The sequence below is a fragment of the Uloborus diversus genome, chromosome 9 (genome assembly GCF_026930045.1).
Source record: "Uloborus diversus isolate 005 chromosome 9, Udiv.v.3.1, whole genome shotgun sequence".
NCBI lineage: Eukaryota > Metazoa > Arthropoda > Arachnida > Araneae > Uloboridae > Uloborus > Uloborus diversus.
Window position 1 is genome coordinate 25,293,919 of NC_072739.1, and position 24,088 is coordinate 25,318,006.

The following is a 24,088-nucleotide window of genomic DNA, read 5'->3' on the forward strand; positions in this document are numbered from 1 at the left end:
TTGCAGTTTTTTTTTTTTTAATTATGTGCTGCGCTCGGGTGGTAATTTTGCATCAAGCAGTTTTAGAGTGCAAATCAACTTTCTGAGAACAAAATCATTTGAGTGTATCTTTTGTTACAAGTAGAATTAATATTATTTGTGATGGGATATATCGAACATGGATTGATACTCTTTCTGTAGTTATGTCGAATTTCTTATTTTTAGAAAAAAAATTTTAAACTGTTTGCTCTAAATGACTTTTCCATTAATATAACATGCAATCAAACTTGATAAAATTTTAAGAAATAGTATTAGATTGTGTTGAAGCACATATTTCTTTCCTTTACTTTCAGAAAAAAATTTCATGTGAGTAACTTTTTAAATAATACAATCGAATACCTTTTTAAATTTGGAAACAGTTTTTCATCTTTCCATCTTAATTAAAAGCTTTTAAATGAAAGTTAGTATTCACAGGAAAAAAAAAGTACCAGATTTTCTTGAAATTGCAGCTGTTATGCAAATCATGAAGCCAACAGAAGTGCAGGATAATCACTTTCTTTTGAATGTAAAGCATATTTATTTGTGAATAACAATATAAATATTATATTGCATAAGCAATACCCATTGCAGTTAAGCATTTTTCTGAAGTGCAAATATATAGGTATATTCTGAATGTATTAATTTCAAAATTTGAAATGATCTAAACCTGTCCAAACCAGTCCAAAACCTGTATAACACAAAAGCTCTGGTTCCAAGGTGTATGTTATAACAATCTTCTACTCAATGAACAAGCAACGATAAAATAAAAAAAAAACCGACTCAGTCGCAACTGTAGAATCAAGAGGGAAACTTGAAAATCCTTTTAAAAGCCTTATATTATTAAAAATCAATGTCAAGTATTTTATTTGCTATCAAATAGGAACTGGCAACAGATAAAAATTTTAAATCATTGCGTTTTACTTCTTTTTCGGCCAACAATGAATTTGGTTATCAATCCCATGAATAAAGGCTTGGCCGTTATTAAAATCTGCTTGGAAAAATATCATTATTTGAATTTTATGAAAGATGGAAGTTCCAGACACATTCTATCAGACGCGGAAAAAAAATTCTCTTTATTTTGGTATTAAAATTTTAAATTTTTAACTATGTTTTCATTGCAAAAATGGCGAAAAATCTTTTAGAGGTTTTCAAATAATATCTTCATTAATTAATGTCATCCAAAGATGCAACCTAGCTAAGAACACTCTCGATCAACTCTCCTTTCGAACAAATTTTTTTTGTTTCATAATCGGTTCCTCTGTTTAGGCCCTAGAGTGCCACAGACGGACACACTGATACGTCAAACTTATAACCCCCTTCCTTTGTATGTTGGGGGTTAAAAACAATGTAGTAAAACCTGTAAAGTTGACCACCTTTGTAAGTTGACCACCTGTCTAAGTTGACCGCTTTTGTCAGGAACGGAATTAGTCCTATCTTATATAATGAAGGAAAACCTCTGTAACTTGACCACCTCTCTATCTTGACCACCTGTCTATCTTGACCACTAATATACACCAGCTTTGGTTTGGAGTATTGTAAAAAACCCTTTATAAGTTGATCACTAGGCAAAAGCATTAGATTGTACTAAAAGTTTCATCAGTCGTGCCTCAAATAAGTAATCAGACATTTTAGAAAAGCCTATAAATATTTATGTTTCCATTGAAAAATATCGGGCTCATCTTAAGTCCCAGAAAATGCACCAAAATTCAATAAGGAGGTATTTTGTTGAAAAGTAGATTACCATGGTTAAAAATGTACAATGAAAAAATCAAATGAAGAATTTGAGTCACTTTTCACTTGTTATGATTTTTTAGGAATTGTAAATATCAAGTAAGTAGTTTTTCATAAGCAATGAGGCCTTTTTTTTTTGATCGATTCACAGAAATTTTAAATTTGTATGATACCTTACGTGTTGTTCTGGTAAATAATCTCTAAAAATATTTAAACAACATTTTTTTCTTATTGTTTTGAAGTAATGTTAAATAATGACAGTGAGTTCCAAAGTATACCAATTAGTTAAAAAATGAATGCATGGGACAAGAAATGACAAAAAAAAAAAAAGTTTTCATTACTACCCTCTATAAGTTGACCACCTGTCTAAGTTGACCACCAAAGTAGTGCACCGCAAGTGGTCAACTACACAGGTCAAGTACACAGGTTTCACTGTAATTGCTTTTAACACAAACTCGCTTTTTGTATTTCAGGCAAGCAGAGGCACATACGGCTAATACCGGTGGGTGCGTTGGATGGCCACGATGTAGAATGGATAAAAGTAGCTGAAACCAAGGGTTGCCTTACATTTGACACTGCCTGCTGTTCTCAAGGGTGTATGCCAGGAACCTCCAATTATGTGTTTTGCATTGCACTTAAGAGGCAGGTAAATAGCATTCATGAAGTACTTTCATTCTTTTTTCATGTAATAGTAGAAACTGGCAGGAACGAACAAATAATATTAATCATGATTTTTTACTGTCGGTATTTCTAAACTAAATCAGTTGCATAGTTGTAGTCATTTGGTATAACTTTTATGCACAATTTTTCTATTTTTTAATGACTCATGTACAAATTAATAGTGTTATTGCATTTATTGGAATAAATTTGAAGAACTGCTAAAGTATTGTACAGTTATCCAAAATTAAGAAATAATAATTTTAAAAATAAACTTTCCAAAGTATTTGTATTATTTTATTTAGCATGAATTATTACAAATATTATGAAATGTTTAGATAAGAAGAAAAAAATATCCTATTGAGCCAAGGTAAATAACTAAACTACTTTACGCATTTAAAATTGTATTTTGAATTCAAGAGAATGAAATATAAAACTACATTTAAAAAAAATACAAAATTCGGCCTCCAAAAATACATAATTGGCTAACTCGCATTTATTTATATATAGTAAGTTCATCTAACTGGCTGCCTGGATTAAGCGAAGTTCGATTTATTGGAAGTCCAGATTAATTAGAGTTTACCGTAAATAAATACAGTAGGGTTAAAAGTCAATGTATGTATGAATTTACTATTAACATGTTATTATAAGTGAAATTTAATCAGTTTGTGTACAATAGTTAAGGTATAAATCCAGTAGAAGAGAATTCAAAATAATTTTTTCGTATATCTTTTTGAAAGTCTGTGGAAAGGGAAATGACTTGAATGCAACAGTGTTGTACACATATTTATAAATGTTTTATGAATTTCACTGTACTAACATATTTTATTGCATTGATTTGATAAATTTGTGACTTAACAAAATACTACTGCAGGTTGTTTTGTATGATATCAATCGAACAAAAGCTCGCCACCAAAGACGTCGAGAAATTTCTTTGCCAACTTCTGCTCAGTGCCTAAATGTGATGGGGGACAGGTTATGTATTGGCTTTCCTTCATCATTTTTCATTTACTCTTTGTGGGAAGAAACTCCTCCGTTTTGTAAGTGCAGATCATTTGTTCATTCAAAATATGTTTTAAATTCTTGTTATGAACTTCTGAGCTTGGCATTAAACGAAGACTGTAATCATTCAAAAGAAAAAAAAAATTCTGTTCAATCTTATTACTTGTTGCTGTTCTTGATAATGCACATGGAGATTCAAATTAGACCTGTTGGCACTTTTAGCACCAAGCAAAAAAAAAAAAACATATGGCGTCCAATGACATGCATTATTCATTGTGCAACCACACATGAAGCAGTGAGCAGCAAAGGGATGTAAGTGGATATTTTCAAGTTTCGAGTAAAACGCATTTAAAGATAATGTCCTAGGTAGGCTTTCATTGAATTTTTTTTCTGAATCATGCTATACAGCAGCACCTACCAGGACTACTAGTACTATATCCTGCCCCAAGACAGAGGTGAGGTTCTCCTACTATTTTTACTGGTTATCTCTTAACTTTTAATTTTGCCACTTGCATCGATTTGCTTCTCACTGCTTCACATGTGTTAAAATGCCATCAAGTCTATTTAGAAATGTTTTGGTCTAAAATATTTTGACTCACAAAAGACATATGTTTCTGAAAAAAAAAAAATAATATAAGTAAAAAGATTTAAAAAATCAAAAATGTGGAATGTATCTTAAAAAAAAAAAAAAAGAGAGAGAGAGAGAGAAATAAACCAGTGTATGAATTTTTGTTATTCTAACTTTATTTTAGTAGTTTAGCATAAAATTTCTCTTGACCCAATTTGTAGGCATAGGCCCCCATATGTATGATTTTAGAAAGGTTAGGGGACTAAGAAAATTTATATGAATCAAGGGAAAAAACATATTCTTTCTTCTTTTTCTGTTTATAAAGTATTATAAGAAACACTATTTTAAGGGGATTCTTTTTTTTCCCCATAAGACTGGTGAAAATTTGTTATCTAAAATACATTGTTGCAATTTTAAAAGCAAAACCAATGCAGATTAAAATTTAAGAAAAAAAAAGTGAAGAAGGTTTTAATAATGTTCATTTATTAATGCATTATAGTTAAATGTTTTGAATGATAGTGTTCTCAAACTTGATTCTAAAAATTGACAGTACCAATGTTTATAGTAGGGCTCAAGCCCCCATTATGGGCGCCAAAATTTGTAACCCTTCATTCCTTGCTTTTCTTTGCAAAGTATTAGTTTTTATGCCTTTTGTGATCACCAATTAGTATTTTTGATTGAAGCAGCATTAATATGGATCTTTAAAACATTGTTTTTAATTATTCATTAATTTTCAGGTTTAGTCAACACAGAAAGTGCAGCTTTGTCTTATCTTTGCCATAATCCTATGGATGCTTTGATTGCAGTGAATCTTCCAAACAACGAATTTCTCCTAGTTTTTAGCTGTATGTATAAAACTTAAATGCATATAATCTTGTACATTTTTAAATCCTTCAAAATACTTGAAATTATCATTTTTTGTGCAAGGATCAGTTGGATGATTTCATGTTGCACAGAAAAATTAATTTATGCTCATGATTTATGTATAATCTATGTACTCATTTATTGTAAGAAAGCTCAAAGTCTCTTTGTCTGGATCTCTGTGACGTGCATTGTGCCTAAATCGTTCGGTCAATTTTCATGAAATTTGGCACAAAGTTAGTTTGTAGCATGGGGTTGTGCACCTCGAAGCAATTTTTCAAAACTTCGATTTTGTTCTATTTCTATTGCAATTTTAAGAACATTTTCCGGAGCAAAATTATCATAAGATGGACGAGTAAATTACGAAATTATCATGATGTGGAATGGGAGAGCGAATGAACATAGCCAATCGGCGAGAAATTCATCATCCATTATTTGTCAATATACAGGCGAATCGAATGACCTTTTTATTTTCAACTACGGGCAAAGCCGTGCCGGTACCATTAGGTATTCAATAAAATAGGGCAGCAGTAAATCCAGAGAGAGGAAGTTACTAGGAGCCTGGTAACCTTACCCGGGGCTCATAAAATAAAACCAGTGTTGGTAAAAAAAAAATCAAAACCTGATATTTTGATAGTTTAAAAAAATAACCACTACTCCTATTTAATTTTTATTAGCAACACTTTTTTCTTGTTTAATAGGCTCAAAACATTTTTCCGCTTAACTTTTTATTCTGTCATATTTTTAGCGTTTTATCTCTTGTTCTACCATTGTGATTTTATTAAATAATCGAAAGCATCATCGCTAGAATTACGGAAGGGGTCATTTTGCCCCCAAGCAAACTTTTTTTGCTAACTGCTACCCTATATTTCCATAAAATGCTCAACCCTTCCTTGACTTTTCCTAAATCATTGTGCTGTGTAATGATATAAAGTTTTCAAAAAGATTGTATTTTGTTTATAACAAATTGAAGGGTGATACCTAAAAGTGTGGGCAGGTGTCACTTTGACCCTTTTGAGAAAAAAAAGAAAGGAAAATACATATTCTGATACTGAAACAGAGCACAAACTCAAAAATCCCTCTTAGAACATATCATTCTAAGAACTTTAAGCATTTGCATGTTTTTTGTTTCGTTTTTTTTGCACCTTAAAAGGAGCATTTGCCTTTGCTGTTAGTTTCTGAAATGCATCTGAAACAGCGCTGGTTATTTCAAGGGTATTTAAACTTTTAAAAAATAATTTATTATGCATCCATAAAATCATTACATCTTTTGAAAAAACTGCTTTTAATATAAATATGTTTATTCTAAACTAATTTTTACAAACGTATACCCTTATGTAGCACCCCTATATCTGGAGAGGCCAACGCATCCGCCATTTTGCAGCAAGCGTATAACAGGAAAAGCTACCTTTATTGTCAATCATTCACCAAACAGGGAACGAAAGAGTCGGAGAGCGAAAGTAAACGTTAGCGAAATTTTGGAAACAGTTGGCGTAGTTTCCTGGCTGCCAGTCACTTCCCAGCCATTTCTTTTTTCTTTCTGCATCTGCTGGAAATCTGAAGAGTTGAAATCCTTTTTTGGAGCTGTTTACACAATTAACAGCCGAACAACCACCCATTTGACTCGATTTAACATATGCTAAAGAAATGTAAAAATCAGCAGCAATGCTATGACTACGAAGCACTGGATCAAGTTTGCTCCAAAATGGTGGATGCGTCGGCTCCTCCACTATAGGGGCCTCACCCTTATGTAGGGAACTATACAGATTTCTTCTCAGGGGTCAAAATGACGCCTGCCGTAATTCTCAATATATGAAGGCCGCCGTAATCGTAGTGTTATTTTTGCATAGATAATTTTTATGATATATGTCGGACTTGACGATTCAGACAACTAGCCTATCACCACCATCTAGTGATATGACTTAGGTAGAGCTTAGGGCCAGTAGGACAGATCGACTTCAGCTGTAGCGATGAAGAATCATACTAGATTGAAGGCCATTTTCATGATAGAAAATTGATGTGATGAACTTAGAATGCCGACCGAATCCTAGATTCACCGTTACTGAAGGGAGAAACCGTTCAATCATTTTAAATGAAGTCCCTAAATTGGGATTGATTTAAAAGATTTTAAACATGCACACAAGAGATATATTGCATCACTAGTGGCCCCTGCACAGCTTTGCCCGTAGTAGAAAATTAAAAGGTCTTTTGGTTTGCCTATACATTTCCAAATAATATACGATGAATTTCTCGCCAGTTGGCTTGCCCATGTTACAGTTTCACGTTATGATAACTTGGTAATTTACTCGTCCATCTTATGATAATTTTGCTTGGAAAAAGTTCTTAAAATTGGAATAGAAAAAGAACAAAATCCAATTTTTGAAAATTTGCTTCAGGGTGCACACCCCTTGCTACAAACTAATTCTGTGCCAAATTTCATGAAAATCGGCCATACGGTCTATGCGCGTCCTGACAGAGATCCATACAGAGAGACTTTCAGCTTTACTATAAGTAGAGATTGTTAGTAGAAAAACAAGTTTTACAAAAGGGAGTATAGTTCCTATTCAACTTTACCTCTAACATTGCCAATAGAACTAGATTTTTACTCGTTAATTTTACAAAGTTTCATTTTTTAAATCCTTATGTTTATTAAAAAATTTCCTTTTCCAAAATATTTTATTGCAGATTTAGGGATATTTGTCGACGGACAGGGTAGAAAGACAAGAGACAAAGAACTTATGTTCCCTGCCTTACCTACTGGAGTTAGTAAGTATTCTCGGGAAAAAAAAAAATAAACTCCAATCACAAATGTGCCGATTAGTTGTTTTTAACGTACTTCTCTTATAGGTCAGAGGGATGAATATTTATGTGTATATAGTGAATCTCATATAGATATCTTTGAAGTTAGTACTGGAGATTGGGTCCAAACAGTTAATTTAAAAAAGGTATGTTCCTTGTTTTATTAAACATCTAGCTTTAAAGAATTTTTTTTTAGTAAATATGCCTTTAAAAAAATATTTTTGGTTTGCTCGAATCAGAATGTTTAGGCTCATGGTACAGTAGAAAAATTGTCTGAGAAATTTCATCCTGATTGAACCTGAATGTTGGATCGGTGAAGTAAAAATATCTGCATGAACTGGAATACAGAATACTTATTTATATTTGGCAAATGGGATGACAAATTAACGTTTCAGTTATCATTAAAAGAGTAAGCTTAAACTAACTGGAGTGGTGATGGTGTCTTACTAATATTAATTTGGTATAAAAACACACAAAATTCCATAAAGTTGAAATTCATATAGAAGCATTAAATAAATTATATTTGTTCCACCTGATTATTGTCTCTATAGCTGTTCTGTGCAGAAATAACCTTATTTGCTTGTTTTTACATTGAAACTAGTTTAATTATGAAACTGTTTCAAGTACAAAATAAAAGAATTGAAAGATACATTTGAACTGCCCTGCAGTTAGGCAGTCCCAGAGTTAAATGTTAAATGGACGAGATATACGAGGTAAGAAAATACTGATCAGCGCTTGAATTTAATAATTAGAAAATTTATGATTTCTTTGATTATCATATATAGTTGTTAAAATTTATCAAAATGAAAGATGTTAATGGGTTACATTTTTGCAAAGAAAGCAGGATGAGGGGTCATTGTTTTAAGCTATTCAAGTCTCAGGTTAATCTGAAAATTAGGAAAAATTATTAGTTTAGTAGAGTCGTGGGCACTTGGAACAGCTTGCCGGAAGAGCCTGTAATGAGTAAGGGGGTAGATAGCTTTAGGAGGGCCATTGATCTTCAGTCCAGCCTAGCTCGGCCGAGAGAAGCCTGTTGCTGGTTGTCAAATTTGACATTTGTGTAGTTTTTTTTTTTTTTTTTGATTTGGCGACATCTTTTATTGTTTGATGATATAAACAATAATAGAGCTAGCTCATTAACAAATTTATACATTAACAAAAATTTTACTCGCTGTGTGTCTTAGCAAAAACAAAAAGTGAAAGTAAGTAATTCAACAAACCCTTCAAAAAAGAAGTATTTAAAAAAATAAATAAAAAAAATTAAAAAATCAGAAATAGAATAATAAATAATCTGACTTCTGTAATTTTAATATTTTTAAGCAAAAATCAAAATTATTCTATATTGATAATCATTAACAAATTTATACATCAGCAAAAATTTAACTCGCTGTGTGTCTTAGCAAAAACAAATAGTGAAAGTAAGTAATTCAACAAACCCTTCAAAAAAGAAGTATTTAAAAAAATAAATTAAAAAAAATTAAAAAATCAGAAATAGAATAATAAATAATCTGACTTCTGTATTTAATATTTTTAAGCAAAAATCAAAATTATTCTATATTGATAATCATTAAAAAATTTATACATCAACAAAAATTTAACTCGCTGTGTGTCTTAGCAAAAACAAATAGTGAAAGTAAGTAATTCAACAAAACCTTCAAAAAAGAAAAAATTAAAAAAATCAGAAATAGAATAATAAATAATCTGACTTTCTGTAATTTTAATATTTTTAAGCAAAAATCAAAATTATTCTATATATTGATTTTGATATTAGCTTTTGTCTATTACTTTCAGACCAAACCGCTTTCCTCTTCTGGAATGTTGTGCCTGACACTGGCCACAGAGCTTCCCCATCTAGTATATCTGCACAACATTCAACACAGAGAGAACCAAATTCGTGTTCCTGAAGTCTCCATTCACCACGTGAAAGAGAGGTCCGGCAGGACGGTCCTATCCAGGACGAGGAGAAGGTTTTCAGTCAGAGAACCAGAGAAAGCCAAAGTTGGGAAAGGGTGAGTCCATAGACTAATAATAAGAGTAGACCGAGCTATGGCAACCCTTTTGCTGCTCATAAACCAAACCATGTGACTGGTGGATATCCTAGCAACAGCGGGCGTTGATCGTAGCAGACGATCAACGTCCGCGAGAAATAAAATAAATAGAATTGATGGAACACGGAAGAATGATCTTTTATGGAGTCCGATTTGTAAATTTGTTATTCTAAGTTGCAAATATTTTGTTAAATATAGTGAGTTTTTCGTTTAGATAGTATTGTGCATTTTCTTTAGTCAATTTCAATAACTCTCTAAGCAATAAAAGATGCAAGCGACCAAGAAGAATCAGCAAACGGTAAGATTTTTACCTACAGTTTCAATTTAAGATACCGATTAGTACATTTTTGCGTTAACGCAAATCGTTTACGCCATTTCGTTCACGCCAACGCTGACAGCTCCAAATGAAATAAAAGTTACCGAAAACTGATCAAAAACTATTACTAATGTCAAAATAATGCATAACTAAAAGAAAAACAGTTCAATCTCTGCACCTGGAAGTTTTTTTTAATGAAAACACATTGTCGTAAAATACATGTCGAGTGCCAAACTGTAGATAATGCTGCCATCTAGCAACCATGCTGCCAAAGTCTTCGCCAAGCCCTTCCACTAGTCACATGATACATCTATGAACCAATTTTCTTCATCAGCAAGAATGAGAAAGCTCGGTCTACTCTTATTATTAGTCTATGGGTGAGTCTGTAATCATGCAAGTAAATGTTGTTGGTATTTGGATGCCTCACTTGCCAAATTGATTAACTCAATAAAACAAAAAGTTGAGAAAAGTTTTGAAGAAGATGGTGTCATCCATAGGAGTGAATAGGCCCTTGTGTTACATTTTCTGCCATCACATGGTTAGAAATGTACTGAACCAAAACTTTAATATAAGTTCACATTCTAAGCATTGATAAAGCACTGTTAAAGCAGAAATGAGGATTTTTTTTAAAAAGTGGAGTTAATCGATTTGGCATCCATTTAACGGTTGATTCGGAGGCTAAAGTATTAGAGTGAGAGCCCATGAGCTAAGTATAAAGGCCCAAAATTTTTCTGCTTAAGGACATCACAGAAGGTAAGAAGGTTTGCTATTACTTAAGCTGAGTCGTTCTGGCTTTGGCAGGAAACAGATAGCAAAAGGTGCATCAAAAACCGAGTCATTCCATGTCAAGTGACCTTGTCCTCTCCACTTGACCATCTCCAATTTGAATGAAATTTTATAGAGGTGCAGACATGCCTTTGAAAGTCACCTATACAAATTTTCAGCTTCCAAGATCTAAATCCAGAGGATCTAGTGACAATAAAAAAAGGGCTCCAAAATGGCAGATCAGCTTTGTGAAATGAAATGTCATGTTTACCGCAGTTCCCCCATTGGAGGCCATTTTGGAGCCCTTTTTGAGGTATCTTATATCCTCCTGATTTGTGTCTTGGAAGCTGAAACTTTGCATTGGTTAGTTTCAAAGGCATGTCTGCACTCCCTCTAAAAGTCCTCCAAATCAGAGATGGTTGGATGGGGATCACGAGATCATGTGATATAGAATGAATCTATGTTTAGTTTTTGCAACAATTTTTTACGCACCTTTGCTACTTGTTTCCTGCCAAAGCCAGCGCAACTCAGTTTAAATAATAGCAAACCTTTCTTACCTGCTATGATCTGCTTACGCAGAAAAACTCCGGGGTCCTTTATAGTATGACGTAGGTCTGGCAGGCACTTATGGGCTCTTTTACTATATAAATCTGCATATGAAATTTCTAGTTAGCTTTGGCTAAGTGAATTAAATGCATGTAATGATTCTTATGCTCTTGGCAATTTTCAGAAACACCGCCGAGAGGCGTTCTCGTATGATCTCTGCACCCACTAATTTCAACCATGTTTCTCATATGGGTCCAGGAGAAGGAATTCAATTACAGAAGCTTATGGATCTTCCTGCAGTGAGTCTCACTTCCAGTTTATTCCAGTCCAAAAATATCCATAATTTTTATACTCAATTTTTCTAACTGTATTTTAAGTATTACTTCATTAAATATTTTATTTTTCCCTAGAGTGAGTTATAAGTTTTGCAATATTTGACCTGTGTAATTTTTTGCAACATACAGTCATGATACACTTCATGTGCTTACATTTGAAGTGCAAAAGATGACCAATAAAAAAGCTGGTATTAAGGCTCGCTTATCACACAATACTATTCAGTTCTGATAGGAGGTTTGTGAAGGGAATTCATTACAATTGCCCCAGCCAAAACTAAGTTAATAAAAAAAACTTTTGCTATATGATTTTGAGACCGTAATGCAGCCGAGGTAACGTAAAACATTTGCTGTGCTAAAGACGAAGGCTCGGTGAACCACATCATCCAATAAGATGAAGTTTATAACATTAATGAGTTAATTATTAGGATTATCATCATAATAAAATACTATTATTTCCATGGTACTGAAGAACTGGCTGAAAGATGGCTTACGATGGTAGAACATGATGGTCTGTACTTCACATGCTAGGTTTCTAAGCTAAGAATGCATTACTAAAGAAATTAATTAATTTATTGCAAAACTTATGACTCTCACTATTAGCTAATTCATCTTGTATAGAACCTTAAGTGTCTGATTTTTTTTTTAAGCATCAGGCTAAAATATTTTCCTGCAAGGCTGCTAAAATTTAAATGTTTGAGGAAATTTTCTAGAGAAAAGAATATGCTCTTATATTCAGGGTATCTGTTTCATTTAGAGTTTTAAAACCTATGACTTTCATGAGTTCTACTTCTATCTTTCAGGGTTGGCAAAAACCCGGGTTTTTTTAAAAAAGCCCATGGACCCAGGGTTTTTTTGGGTTTTTTTAAATAAAACCCAAAAAAACCCAACTAAAGCTGGGTTTTTTAAACGATATATGGGTTCTTTTTGTATTTTTTTAGGGAAAATGTGGGGTACTTGTAACATTGCAGCGTAAGTATATGGACAAAGCGCAAAAATTGTCTTGGGGTAAAAAAAGCTGGAAAACTAGTTAAAATTCAACGTTTTCTGAAAAAAGTATAAAAGACAACAAAACCCAAGAATGGTGAAGTTTCAGACTTTTTAGTTTCCATGATTACCAACAGTTAAGGCAAAGTTACTTCTCGAGTGAGAAAATCTATTGTTCGTTTTTAATTATTACGATTTTTTTTTTTTTTTTTTTGCATTTTACTTTATTGTATTTTCTTTTGTTATGCAAATCTACTGTAGAACCTCAAGTAGTTTAAATCCTTTTTTACTGAATTCCAGCTTAATCAAGACATTTCTTTGAACTTTATGTTGCCTGTATTTCTATTTCTGTGTACAGAATAAGAAATATTAAACTTTTTTGTAAGATAATGAAAATACTGTACATTCTATTTTGTTTTCTGTCTGACCATTTGATAAACCTGTTAATTTCTAAAAAATATACCTTGTTTCTTCGAGATTTGTGACGTGTTGGTTTGCAGAAAATAATTCACATGAAAGCCTATTAGCTAGAGTAGTTTCCTCTGTACAATCTACAAATATCGAGAAAATCAGACGTGATAGGACTAAGTCAAGATAATTTGAGTTATTTATTGAGACCAGTTAAAGAAAAAAGTTTAATATATTTGTTGAAAATCTTTGAAGTATTTTTTTAATGCCGTCAAGAGTTAATAAATACTATTAAAGTTCAAAATTCATTTTTTAAGTCCATTGTTTGTGGTAAAGAACAAATAAAAAATAAGTTTAAGTTGTGAAAGTATTTAAAATAAACAATTTTTTAAAAAACTTCTCAGAAAATTTTAAAAAAACCCAAAAGTGGGCTAAATAATGGGTTTTTTTTAATGGGTTTTTTCAAAAAAACCCATTGGGTCTAACCCAATTGGGTCCAATCCGGCCAACCCTGCTATCTTTCCGTGAATCATAGGGTGCAATTTTTGCCGAAACAAACATACATTTTTCACAAGGATATCTAAATGGATACACAAGGGATAATGGGCCTACAAGGATATCATCCTCCTTCAGATACTCTTCTTAACCCACTGTAACTGTACTGTCTCCCCACGGTTTGCCATAACAACCGTGGGGAGGCAGTACATGTACTCAACTATACAATAAGGCATATAAGAGGCTAAAAATTATGCTAAACACAAAATTATTATTGTTCAAGTAAAATCTCATAGCAAAGAAAAACCAGTGAGTTTTATAGAAGCAGATGCAATCCAATTTTGAAATGCGTTAAAAATTGGGAGCTGACGCTTTAAAGCGTAATAATTGGCTAAGATGTGTGAATTTTACACCTAATTTGATAATTTGGTAAGTTCTGGAATCCAAAATCCATGACCATCTTCCTATGATACTCCCCGACTTTCCAGTTGCACGGATACCCTGTATGTTAGAGTAAAAATAATACAACTTCCCTTTCACTCAACAGGTCAAACCTACCAATCAACAGTGCCAAACTCCAATTCAAACTCCTACCTCCGTTTCCACTCCTGTATCATCCGATGAGCGATCTCAAAGATCCCGAAGTGTTCAGCAGCCTAAACCTCTTCCAAGAGCCTTGCAAGAAAGTGGCAGTCGGAGAACAATTCACAATGGTGAGGAAAAGCAACTAGACTGTTTTTGAACTGCTTTAGAACATTAAATAAAATACTTAGTTTAGAACTTTCTCTTGATAATGTATGTGATTTTTTTACTGCTTCCGTATTTGATACTTTGATTGCTTTTGCTCTTTTTGGTTATCAGACATAAAAGCTGAACTGTTTGAGATTAAAGTGAATTGAAAATTACCACAATACAAGCAAGCAGTTGGAGTTACATACATTAAACAGGATGTTATGAGATACGTTAAAATATACTTTAAAATGTAGAACATAATGAATTAATGTGACATATTCAAAAGTACCAGTTATTTAATAACAGAAAATAAAAGGGGGAAAATAAATAAGTTACTGAAACAAATATTGAATTGAGAAAGTTAAAGGTAGAATATGCTAAAATAGTTTACAACTTTCAAAAGAAAAGAAATATGAGCAGGATGTGCAAAAGAATTGAATTCTCAACTATGACAAGACATTTTCGGGATTGCAGGTGTTAGATTTCGGTGTGTCGCCAACAAAAAATAAGTTTTTTTTTTCACTTTTGAAGTAATAAATTCATTTCAACTTACTACAACAAGTTTTTTCAAGTAACCTCCATCCACATTTTTGGGCACAATTTCTCAACCAATTTATATTCATCTCAAAAATAGCCAAAAAGCCTTCAAAAAAGCAGATTTCTGCTAAAATGCAGAAGGTTCTCGTGCCCGGGTTATGGAATAGTGTGAATAACGCTTATCTAAGGGCACCTTAACAACATAGAGCCTGTTATAGGTTACAATAAAACTTCATTTAAAACAAATGTAAAATTTATTTTTTTTTATTCAGGCTCAACTTCAAACAAGCACCCATCTTTCATGAACCCCTGGAATCAAAAGCAACCTGGAAATACAGCATCCCCAGATGGATCCGGTTCGGTATCTTCGCAGGAGCATTCGACCCCCAGTGTTCACACAGCTGGATCAGCACAAGCACATTCTTCTGGTCATGAAGTAAGTGCTTGACCTTCAGTTGCTCTCCGATTTTGTTCACTGTCGCCAGATTCAGAACATGTTAAAATCAACTTGCTCTTTTGGTGAACATTTCAAAACTGTTTATATTTATCTTTGACCTTTGAGTATAAGAAGATAAAAAAGAGGCATTAAAAAAAATTTTTTTTAACTTCATGTGTTTTTTTACTTTTTTTAGTGAAAAATAAAGCGTTAATACTGAGAACAAAATATTTTATTTCCAACGAGGGGTACAAAAGACAATACTGACATTAGTGGCATCGCTACGGGGGAGGGGGGGGGTCCTCAGGAGTCACTTGTCTGGGGGATGACACCCAACGTGGAGTTTTTGAAAAATATGAATCTAAAGTGCAATTTTTACAAATTTGAAAATTTTCTGGTGAGGGGGGGGGGGTAATCCCCATATTTTTATTTCTTTTTTTGTACATTAGCCCACTTAAATTTTTTTTGCTACACAAATGTAGTTGATTCTGAAACTTGCATGAATTTCATGTTTTCATAAAATTTAATTTTTTTTGTGTGTTTGTAGGGGGGGGAGGGTGACACCACAAATTACTGCCCCGGATGAAGTATAGTCCTTAAAGGGTTAACACAGTCAACTCCCAAAGACTTGAAGCATCATGACTCGAGAGTTAACTGTCTTTTAAGAGTTAGGTTTAAAAATTTGTGCATAGACCTTGTTCATTTATTGCTTTTTATAAGTTAATCTGCAATGCTTGCACTAACGAGTCCGAATTTCTAGGAGCAACATGAGCAGTCTAGTCCTCGCCACTCAATCGCATCTAACACCAGTTCCAACGTGAGCTACCCACCGAGCCCCAGGGAAAGAAGGACAACGGCCCCCGCAGCCACATCGGTACCACTTCTGCCTCTACATGCACCTAACGATGACCACGGCGGATCGTCGAGTTACGAATCACAAAGCTAGGACCTTAGTTGCATTTTTTAAACTTTTCTGCTGGCTGTTGATATGTTGTGGATATGTGTAAATGCTTTCTGTTCACAGAGCTATTTTTAACCCCTTGGTGTTTTCTCATACGTGGTCCTTTTATTTCATTTTAGCAGTTTGTATTTTTTAAACAAACATGATTTTTTATGGGGTGAGGATAATGATTCGATGGGAGGGGGGGATGCACAATCATGGTGCCTACCAAATTAAGAAAGAAATTTTTTTCCTGAAAAAACACCTGCTGTTCATTTTCAAACCACTTGTCAAAGATTTTGAAAATAGTTCAATTCTCTTGTTAACATGAACAGTAACTTTCCGTAAAAGGTACTGTCGAATGACCAATACGATGGAAAGGCAAGCCTATGGTTTTTACAGGCAGAAATGGACGCATCTATTAGTTTGCAAGGATTTCAATTTCAGTTACAGATGTCTGCTAGCCTCTAAATTAAGCAGAGTAACTTTGAAATGAACAAAACACACGCATGAAAGTTTTCCTTTTCCCCCTTAGTCAGTCATTCAGATTGACTCACCTGAACTGGCTGCTTGCCAATTCCATTGCAAACCAGGCCAGACACTACATATATCACTTGGCACATTTTAATCTTAGCAGTTACTCTCTATTTTATTTAACGCTGCCTTGTTTGAAGGGTTTAAAACAGCAGTTTACTATTAGCATATTTAAGACTGAAAATATATCATTTTTCATAATATGTTAACACAAATTTCAACAGAACATTACTTTTCACACAGTCTATCATATATAAAGTCTGTATCAAAAGAATTCAAAAAAAAAATCATAACAGACACTAAAACATTGTAATTGAAAAGTATTTTGACTTGTTTTGGAAGAAAGGTATGCAATTTTTGATATTAAATTTTAACAAACCTAGTCATAAAAAAAAACTTGGGAAATCAAGCCTAATTTGAAAAAATTGTCACAGTTCTGTTTAAAGTATTATATGTTTTTGCAAATGTAGTCTCTTTATTGAAACTTGGTGGGCACTCTGATAACTATTTCAAGGGGTTAAATGAAAATTGAAGGACTATTTGTAAAAAAAGAAAATAAAAAATTCTTCTAAATATATATTTAAAAATTTGGCGGCTTTATACAGAGAGAAAATGAACTTGATCAGCCAAGTATGGGCTTCCTGTAACATAAAGACACATTTTAAATGTTAGAATAGAAAAAAGTTAACTTATGGAAATTGAGTTTAAAAAACATATTTTTCAAAAGAATATCACATAGAACTAAAATTTATCAAGTGTTATAATTTTTGAATGGATGGCATTTAATATTTAACATATTTAACACAGCTTTAAGCAAACGCAAATATCAATATTTTATCTATTAGTTAAAAATGCCTACTGTGAAATTGAGTTATTTTCGTTAAAGTTTTCGTTAAAGCAATAATTCGTCTTTAAGCATTGTGTTTATGTTATGTTTGAAAAAAAAATGGTGGGATTTTTTAAAAACGTTATTTGATAAAGCAAGAGACAAGTTTTGAGAAAATATTCAGGACCAATATCATATTTGTATGTTAATTTGATATGGGAATGAAAAAAAAAAGAATTTTTCTGAAATTTGAGGGAAAAAATTAAAAAAAAATATGATGTGAGAAATTTAATAGCTTTTAGAGAAAAAAAAAAGACTCATTTGTTGTAATATAGTAAATTTTAATATTTCATTTTGTAAAATGAATTTTATAGATTTTTTATTATTTACATTTAATTTAAAAATGTTTTATGTGTTGTAAAGCATGTGCATGTATTTTTCTAAGTCGTTTTTGTAAATACTATAGCTGTTTTATTCACATTATTTATTATCATGTACACAACATGACCCATTCTACAGCAACTATTTTTGTTTATACAAAGTATTTATTTTGTTTTGTAAATATGTAGTATATGTATAATTTTATAAGAAGAAATTTTAATTTATGCATTTGCAAACTACCTTAGTTTTTCCCACTGAATTTGAGAAATTTATTTAGTGCTGTAAATATATTTATAATTTAAAGACATTGTTTCGTCAGAATCTGAGATGAATGTTATTATTTATGCACGCATTTCATTATTATGCCATTGCCAGCTTACGAAAGTTTAATTCATTTATAAAAAAAATATTCTATATGAATGCCGTTTTCATGATAAAAGCACTTATGAATTTAACCTTAAACATAGTATTTTATTGAGTGAAGTATTCAGTGAAGCTGCATATTTTGTAATGAAGAAATGATGGAAAAAATCAAATATTATGTAAAAAAGCAGTCAAACTTGTGAGGAGTAAAGTTACGACAATGTGTATATGTGTACAAATAAAAACAATTTAAGTTAAATTTTTAAAAAAAGATGTATTTGTTTGTACAAATATAAATGCTGTCATAATTTTACTCACATCAGATATTGCTTGTAAATTTTAAAAGGGTTTAAACAGCATATCCTGGGCTGAATACTACAATTAGACAACTACAATTAAGTTTTTCCATACTGCTTCAAGGAAAAACTTGGCTAATTTACGTTTTTTCCCATTTTTTGGTGAATGTAAAGAGTTTGTTTAAATATTTATGTTTTGTTGAAAATTTTTGTTTAAAAGAAAAAATGAAACGTTTTCTTTTAGCTAAGATTGTAGTTATCTAGTAGTTGTACTCAGTGGATACTAAAATGTTTTAATTTTGTAAAATTTTGCAGATATTGTATTTTATCGTAATTCATTTCAAAAAGGTGATTTAATACACTATCAATATTATTCCTCATTTACTAAACTTCATGAATAAGATATTACTTAACTAAAGCATTAAAACAGCCTTGCAGATTCATCTTGCCCACGAGTAAATTGGATTTTTGATAGAGATTAAAAGGGAAAGGGGTTTATTTTAATTTATGCGCATGGCTAAGAAGCTATCACCATTACCTCTTCTAGCTAAGAAAAATTATATTAAGCAATTACAGCAAAAATAAGAATTTAAAATCATTTCCATAAGCATTAGAGTCAGGACAAGCTCTTTATTTGTTTCATTTGCACTTTTCATTTATTGGTTTGAGGCTGTTTAATATGTTTGCAGTTCTCAGCTTTTTCACATGTTAATCTATTCATGACAGTAATCAATGTGAGAAAAGTGAAAAAAAAAAGTCATCCATGTGGTGAATTGCAGTTGGACATTGAAGTGAAATAATACTTTTACCAAAATTTGTAATAATCATTTATGATGAAAATGAAATATTCCTAACAGTATTCCTGTTTAAATTATATTACAAAAATTGTAAATTTAACTTATGCAAGAAGTCGAGATAAATATTCTGAAAACTATTGAATGAAATAAGTCTAGATTCTATTAAGAGTAAAACGATGTCTCATTTCAACAAAATGCCCTAAAATAAATTCTGAAACAAATGCTCTAAAAGGGTTTTTTTGTTGGAAGACTAGTTTTATCATTGTTATTTTTAGAGGTACAGATTACCAGTACTTAAATTCGATACTTGTGAATGCAGATAAACTGCCCAATAAAGTTAGTTTTAAAACAACAATTTGTTTTTTAAAAAAATTCAATTTAATTTAAATGCATATTTTTTTGTCCGCTATTCTTTCAAAATTACAAAATCACGTCTGTTTTTTTCTTCCCCTCATTCAATAGAATTTTTAATGTAATAACACTGAGATACAGTATTAAAAAATAATTTTGTAAACTATAGTTAAATTTAATCAGTGATATAATTTTCAAATGCAGTTTAACACAAAAGATCACAATTGTCTTTAACTGTAAACAAGTTGTTAACCAGACTTTAGAATTGAGGAGAAAAATGAAAATACATGGGGGAGCATTTTTTCAATCCATATTTGCCTCAAATTTATTTAATTTTTCTTTTTCTAGGAATAAAATTGTTTCATTTGTGCAAAATTGATTTAAAAATAATTATAATATTCTATAAACATATATGAACATTAAATATATTTATCAATTCCATTTATTGAGAAATACATAGAATTGATGAACAAATAATTTAACTTTGTTACAAAAATGTTTGATAATAGTTTTTATTTTTAGAAAGATTAATTTTCACAGTACGAAATAGCTTGTAAAATTTTTTTTTCACAGAATCAATCAATGTCTAACACAGTCAGTTTCAAAATGCAATAACTATGTGGACAAGTTACTGAGAAACAAATTTACAGACATGTTTCAATGATCTATAAAAACTCTTGATGTTTCATATTAAAATATGGATGTGATGGCAGAATTAGATTATTATAACATTAAGCATCAATGTTAATATGTAATATATTGTAAAGATTATTGATATGCTGATCAAAATTGTGATGCAAAATATTAAGCAAACTCTTCATACAATATTTGTCATAGGAAATATAAAAGTTGTTTCTTCTATCAGTACATTGTGATAAGCCACGCAAAAATGTTTGGCACAAATAGAACTTTTAAAATATTGTTTATCAGTGTTATGTGTAAATTGACCTGTAAATTAAAAAAAAAATGTATAATGTTGCTGTTAGCCAGATAACTGATGCTGATCTCAAAAATCAAATTTTTGTCATTGACAATCGTTCCTGATCAGTTCTTATATTTTTCTAAAAACTTTAATCAAGTTCAAAAAAGAAATTTAATGTTTTGTGCAATTTTTGATTTAAAATTAATCATTGTGAAGTAAAAGGTTTATTATGTATGTAAAAGAAAAGTGTAATTTTAAATGTACATTTATGTAAACATGCATATCAAGTTCAGTTTGTAAACATATTCAAAACAGCTGCAATGAATGTTCCCTTCATTTTAAAACAATCTTAGATCGGTGATTGAAATAAAATTTATAATTTGGTGTCTAGTTTACAATTTTGAGTCAAAGAAATATTCAAAAATTAATTTATAAAATCAATGAATTCTTCTTTCATTTTACTAAATAGAAAACAATTTTCTGATATAAATAAAACTTTTATTGTATAATGAGCTTCACAATTCATTCATCAATTTTTGTCATTTTTACTTCACAAAATTTTTTTTACGGTAAAATGATTTCCACAACTTTTCCAGAATTTGTAAAAGAATGCCTGATTCTTTTATGGCATGTAATGAAGTTGAAATAGAGAATGGATTGTATTAACATATAAAACACTTTACAAAACTGAGTTTGTCTGTTTCATTTTACAATTATACAAATAAAAAAAGGTCACAATAGTTTCATATTTAGGTTAGATTACAAGTGTTTGTATAATGTACAACTTCAGTTTGGAAACAGGTAATGAATAAAACTACAGAAGCAATGTTTTTCTATTTTTAACTGCAATAGATTTAAAACAAGTACTGTAAAAGCACATATTTTTGCAAGCTGTGACTTTAGAGAATGAAGATCTTGGTGGTTTTACAAGCTGAAAATGTCAAATTTTAATGAACAAGACCAATAGATGAAAAATCTGAAGCGGAAAAATAATTTGGACTCATGGATTCTACTGCTTTTTTTTTATTTTTCAATTAACATCATTGACAGAGTACTTGCTTAGACATCTTTAATAGTAAAGAAAACTCACTCTGTCTCTCAGAAACTTATCAGCAAATAATCGAACTAAAAAAAGAAGGGGAATGCATCTTAACTTAGGTCAACCTTAGGTCACCTTTGAATAAAGGTACAATCAGTTGACTTGACAGCTTAAGGGGTCTAAGTAGTGTTAAACTTCAAAAAAATCGATTTTTGAAACAAAAATATGTTGTACTGCCATTTATTCTGAACACTTTAGTAGCAAGTTTTTATCAATACAAGAAAAACTGCCAGAGATATAAAATAAAATATATTTGCTTACTTCCGGAATTCGCGTTCGACAGGATACAACCACGCGCACTTTAAACGCATTTTTCTCAAAACGCAAAATTTGGAATTTCGCGCATTACATTTTAAAAACTTACTGTTCTATTGCTTTGAAATTTTCTGTGAATGTTTTTTGTAACTTATTTTAAAACTTATACAGCAATTTGACTTAAAATATGTGAAAAAAAAAAATTTTATGACAATTTTTACCCTTAATCTCAGTTTAAGAAATTTTAGGTTTTATAAGTTAAATAATATCGAACTTTTTAAATTTTTTTGAAGGAAAGGTGTCTAGTATTTGATTATGATATATTTGTGCAATTTAAGACCTTTTTTGTAAACATTAGACTATTACTTAGCTCAGCATAATGCATGGAGTGAAATGTTAAGTTTTCAAGATTTCGAAAAAAGGCATTCAGATTTTTCTATTTTAAAGAACAATTCTTTATTTAAATCTAATCTAAGTATACTAAATTGTTTATATATGCATTTACAATCATACAAAAATCAAATTGAATGAATTGTTTTTCTTCGGAAGTACAGATTTTTAAAAATTGAGCTCTCTTTTTACGTGCATTAACATGGTAACACTATTGAGACCCCTTAAAAGCAAATTCATAGTCCAGCAACATGTCAAAGTGTAAACAGTAGGGTACAACAAAAGAAAACAAGCTAACTCATTTCCGCACGTGTAACTCCTTTATTGTACATTGGCTCAACAAGTGCTCTTCTTGCTTTAGGGGTCTATTCAGCAGGAATTGCAAGTGAAGGTGAATTAATTTTTCTCTCATAGTCGATTCTTTCTTTGAAAATAAATTTCGAGTCATCTTTGAAATAAAAAATTTTTGAAAAAAACAGAACCGACTTCAAAATTGCTCTAAAAAGTGAAAAATAATTTTATTCTTTAAACACCATCGATAATGCTTTTAAACATAATTTTTGAAGTTGGCGCAAAAACAAAATGTAAAATCCAGTGTAACCATGCTTCGTTCATATTTTTTCAGAAAAGCATCCAAAGTTACAAACGATGCATTTATATATCGTTATTCAAATATGCTGTCATCAATGCATAATGTATGTGATAGTGAAGAAACTGGGCCTGGTTAAATTTATAGTTGAATTACGGCTGTGAATTACTTTATCTATCGTTTTTGCGCCAACTTCAAAAATTATGTTTAAAAGCATTATCGATGGTGTTTAAAGAATAAAATTATTTTTCACTTTTTAGAGCAATTTTGAAGTCGGTTCTATTTTTTTTTTTTCAAAATTTTTTTATTTCATTCTTTTTAGTGTAAATGTAGGTATTTCAGAAATAGTATGAAGTTACCACCACGAAACTTCGACTTATTTTATTCATAAAAATGCTCCATACTAAAAAAAAAACTATAAACACGCATTAAACTTTAGGCGATTGGCACTAAAAACTTACCTCTGTTCCTCTCACGAATTCATGTGTAGTTAATTTAATTATAACCATTTAAGTATTACGTTTTCCCTAACTAGTTTCCATTTCACAGCATACAAGTTGCTTGTTATGCAATCCTGTATTTTCTTACTTATCCCTGATCATCTGTTATTGGCGTAGATGATAAAGATAAAAATACTACTCTGTAGTTGAGGCAAACCAAATGGTAGCATTGTGAAGGCTAAGCAGATCCTAATCACTGCATCACCTCGCTTCCAGGTTAGGTTTACCCCCACTATGGCGCAATAGCACTGAAGAAGGGAAGATTTCAATAATTCACATAGGCTTACTATAAATCAGCAGGATTACCAAAATCAAATTATTTATGCCAAAAATGAGACGACAGCGCCAGATTCCCCATTATCAAAATATCCCTTGCAGAAATTTGATGCTTGCTTCAGAGAAGCCTTCATTCAAAATTATCACTACAATTATTATTAATGTTACTGTCTTATGGCACCAAACTTTCATAACAATGGGTTTTATATTTAATCATTTAATAGGGAAATTGCATGAAATTTGTTGTTTTTTGCCCATAACTTTTTTTCTAAAGAACAAATATGGTCAAACAAAGTAATGGGACCTAAGTTGAGCCATCTCCTATCCATTA

The 24,088-nt window shown here is 31.3% G+C and overlaps 1 protein-coding gene across 1 annotated transcript in view; it reads left to right on the forward strand.

Annotated features, from left to right (window-relative positions):
- Window positions 1-18,150, forward strand: part of LOC129229812 (serine/threonine-protein kinase MRCK alpha-like) — a 140,396-nt gene extending 122,246 nt beyond the window's left edge. Inside the window, exons 29-38 of the mRNA XM_054864187.1 lie at window positions 2,223-2,395; window positions 3,281-3,446; window positions 4,714-4,821; window positions 7,523-7,603; window positions 7,685-7,782; window positions 9,428-9,645; window positions 11,496-11,610; window positions 14,081-14,246; window positions 15,075-15,238; window positions 15,999-18,150. Coding sequence (XP_054720162.1) covers window positions 2,223-2,395; window positions 3,281-3,446; window positions 4,714-4,821; window positions 7,523-7,603; window positions 7,685-7,782; window positions 9,428-9,645; window positions 11,496-11,610; window positions 14,081-14,246; window positions 15,075-15,238; window positions 15,999-16,184 — 1,475 coding nt within the window. The 3' untranslated portion in view covers window positions 16,185-18,150. The remainder of the gene's footprint in view (window positions 1-2,222; window positions 2,396-3,280; window positions 3,447-4,713; window positions 4,822-7,522; window positions 7,604-7,684; window positions 7,783-9,427; window positions 9,646-11,495; window positions 11,611-14,080; window positions 14,247-15,074; window positions 15,239-15,998) is intronic.
- The last annotated feature ends 5,938 nt before the right edge of the window (window positions 18,151-24,088 follow it).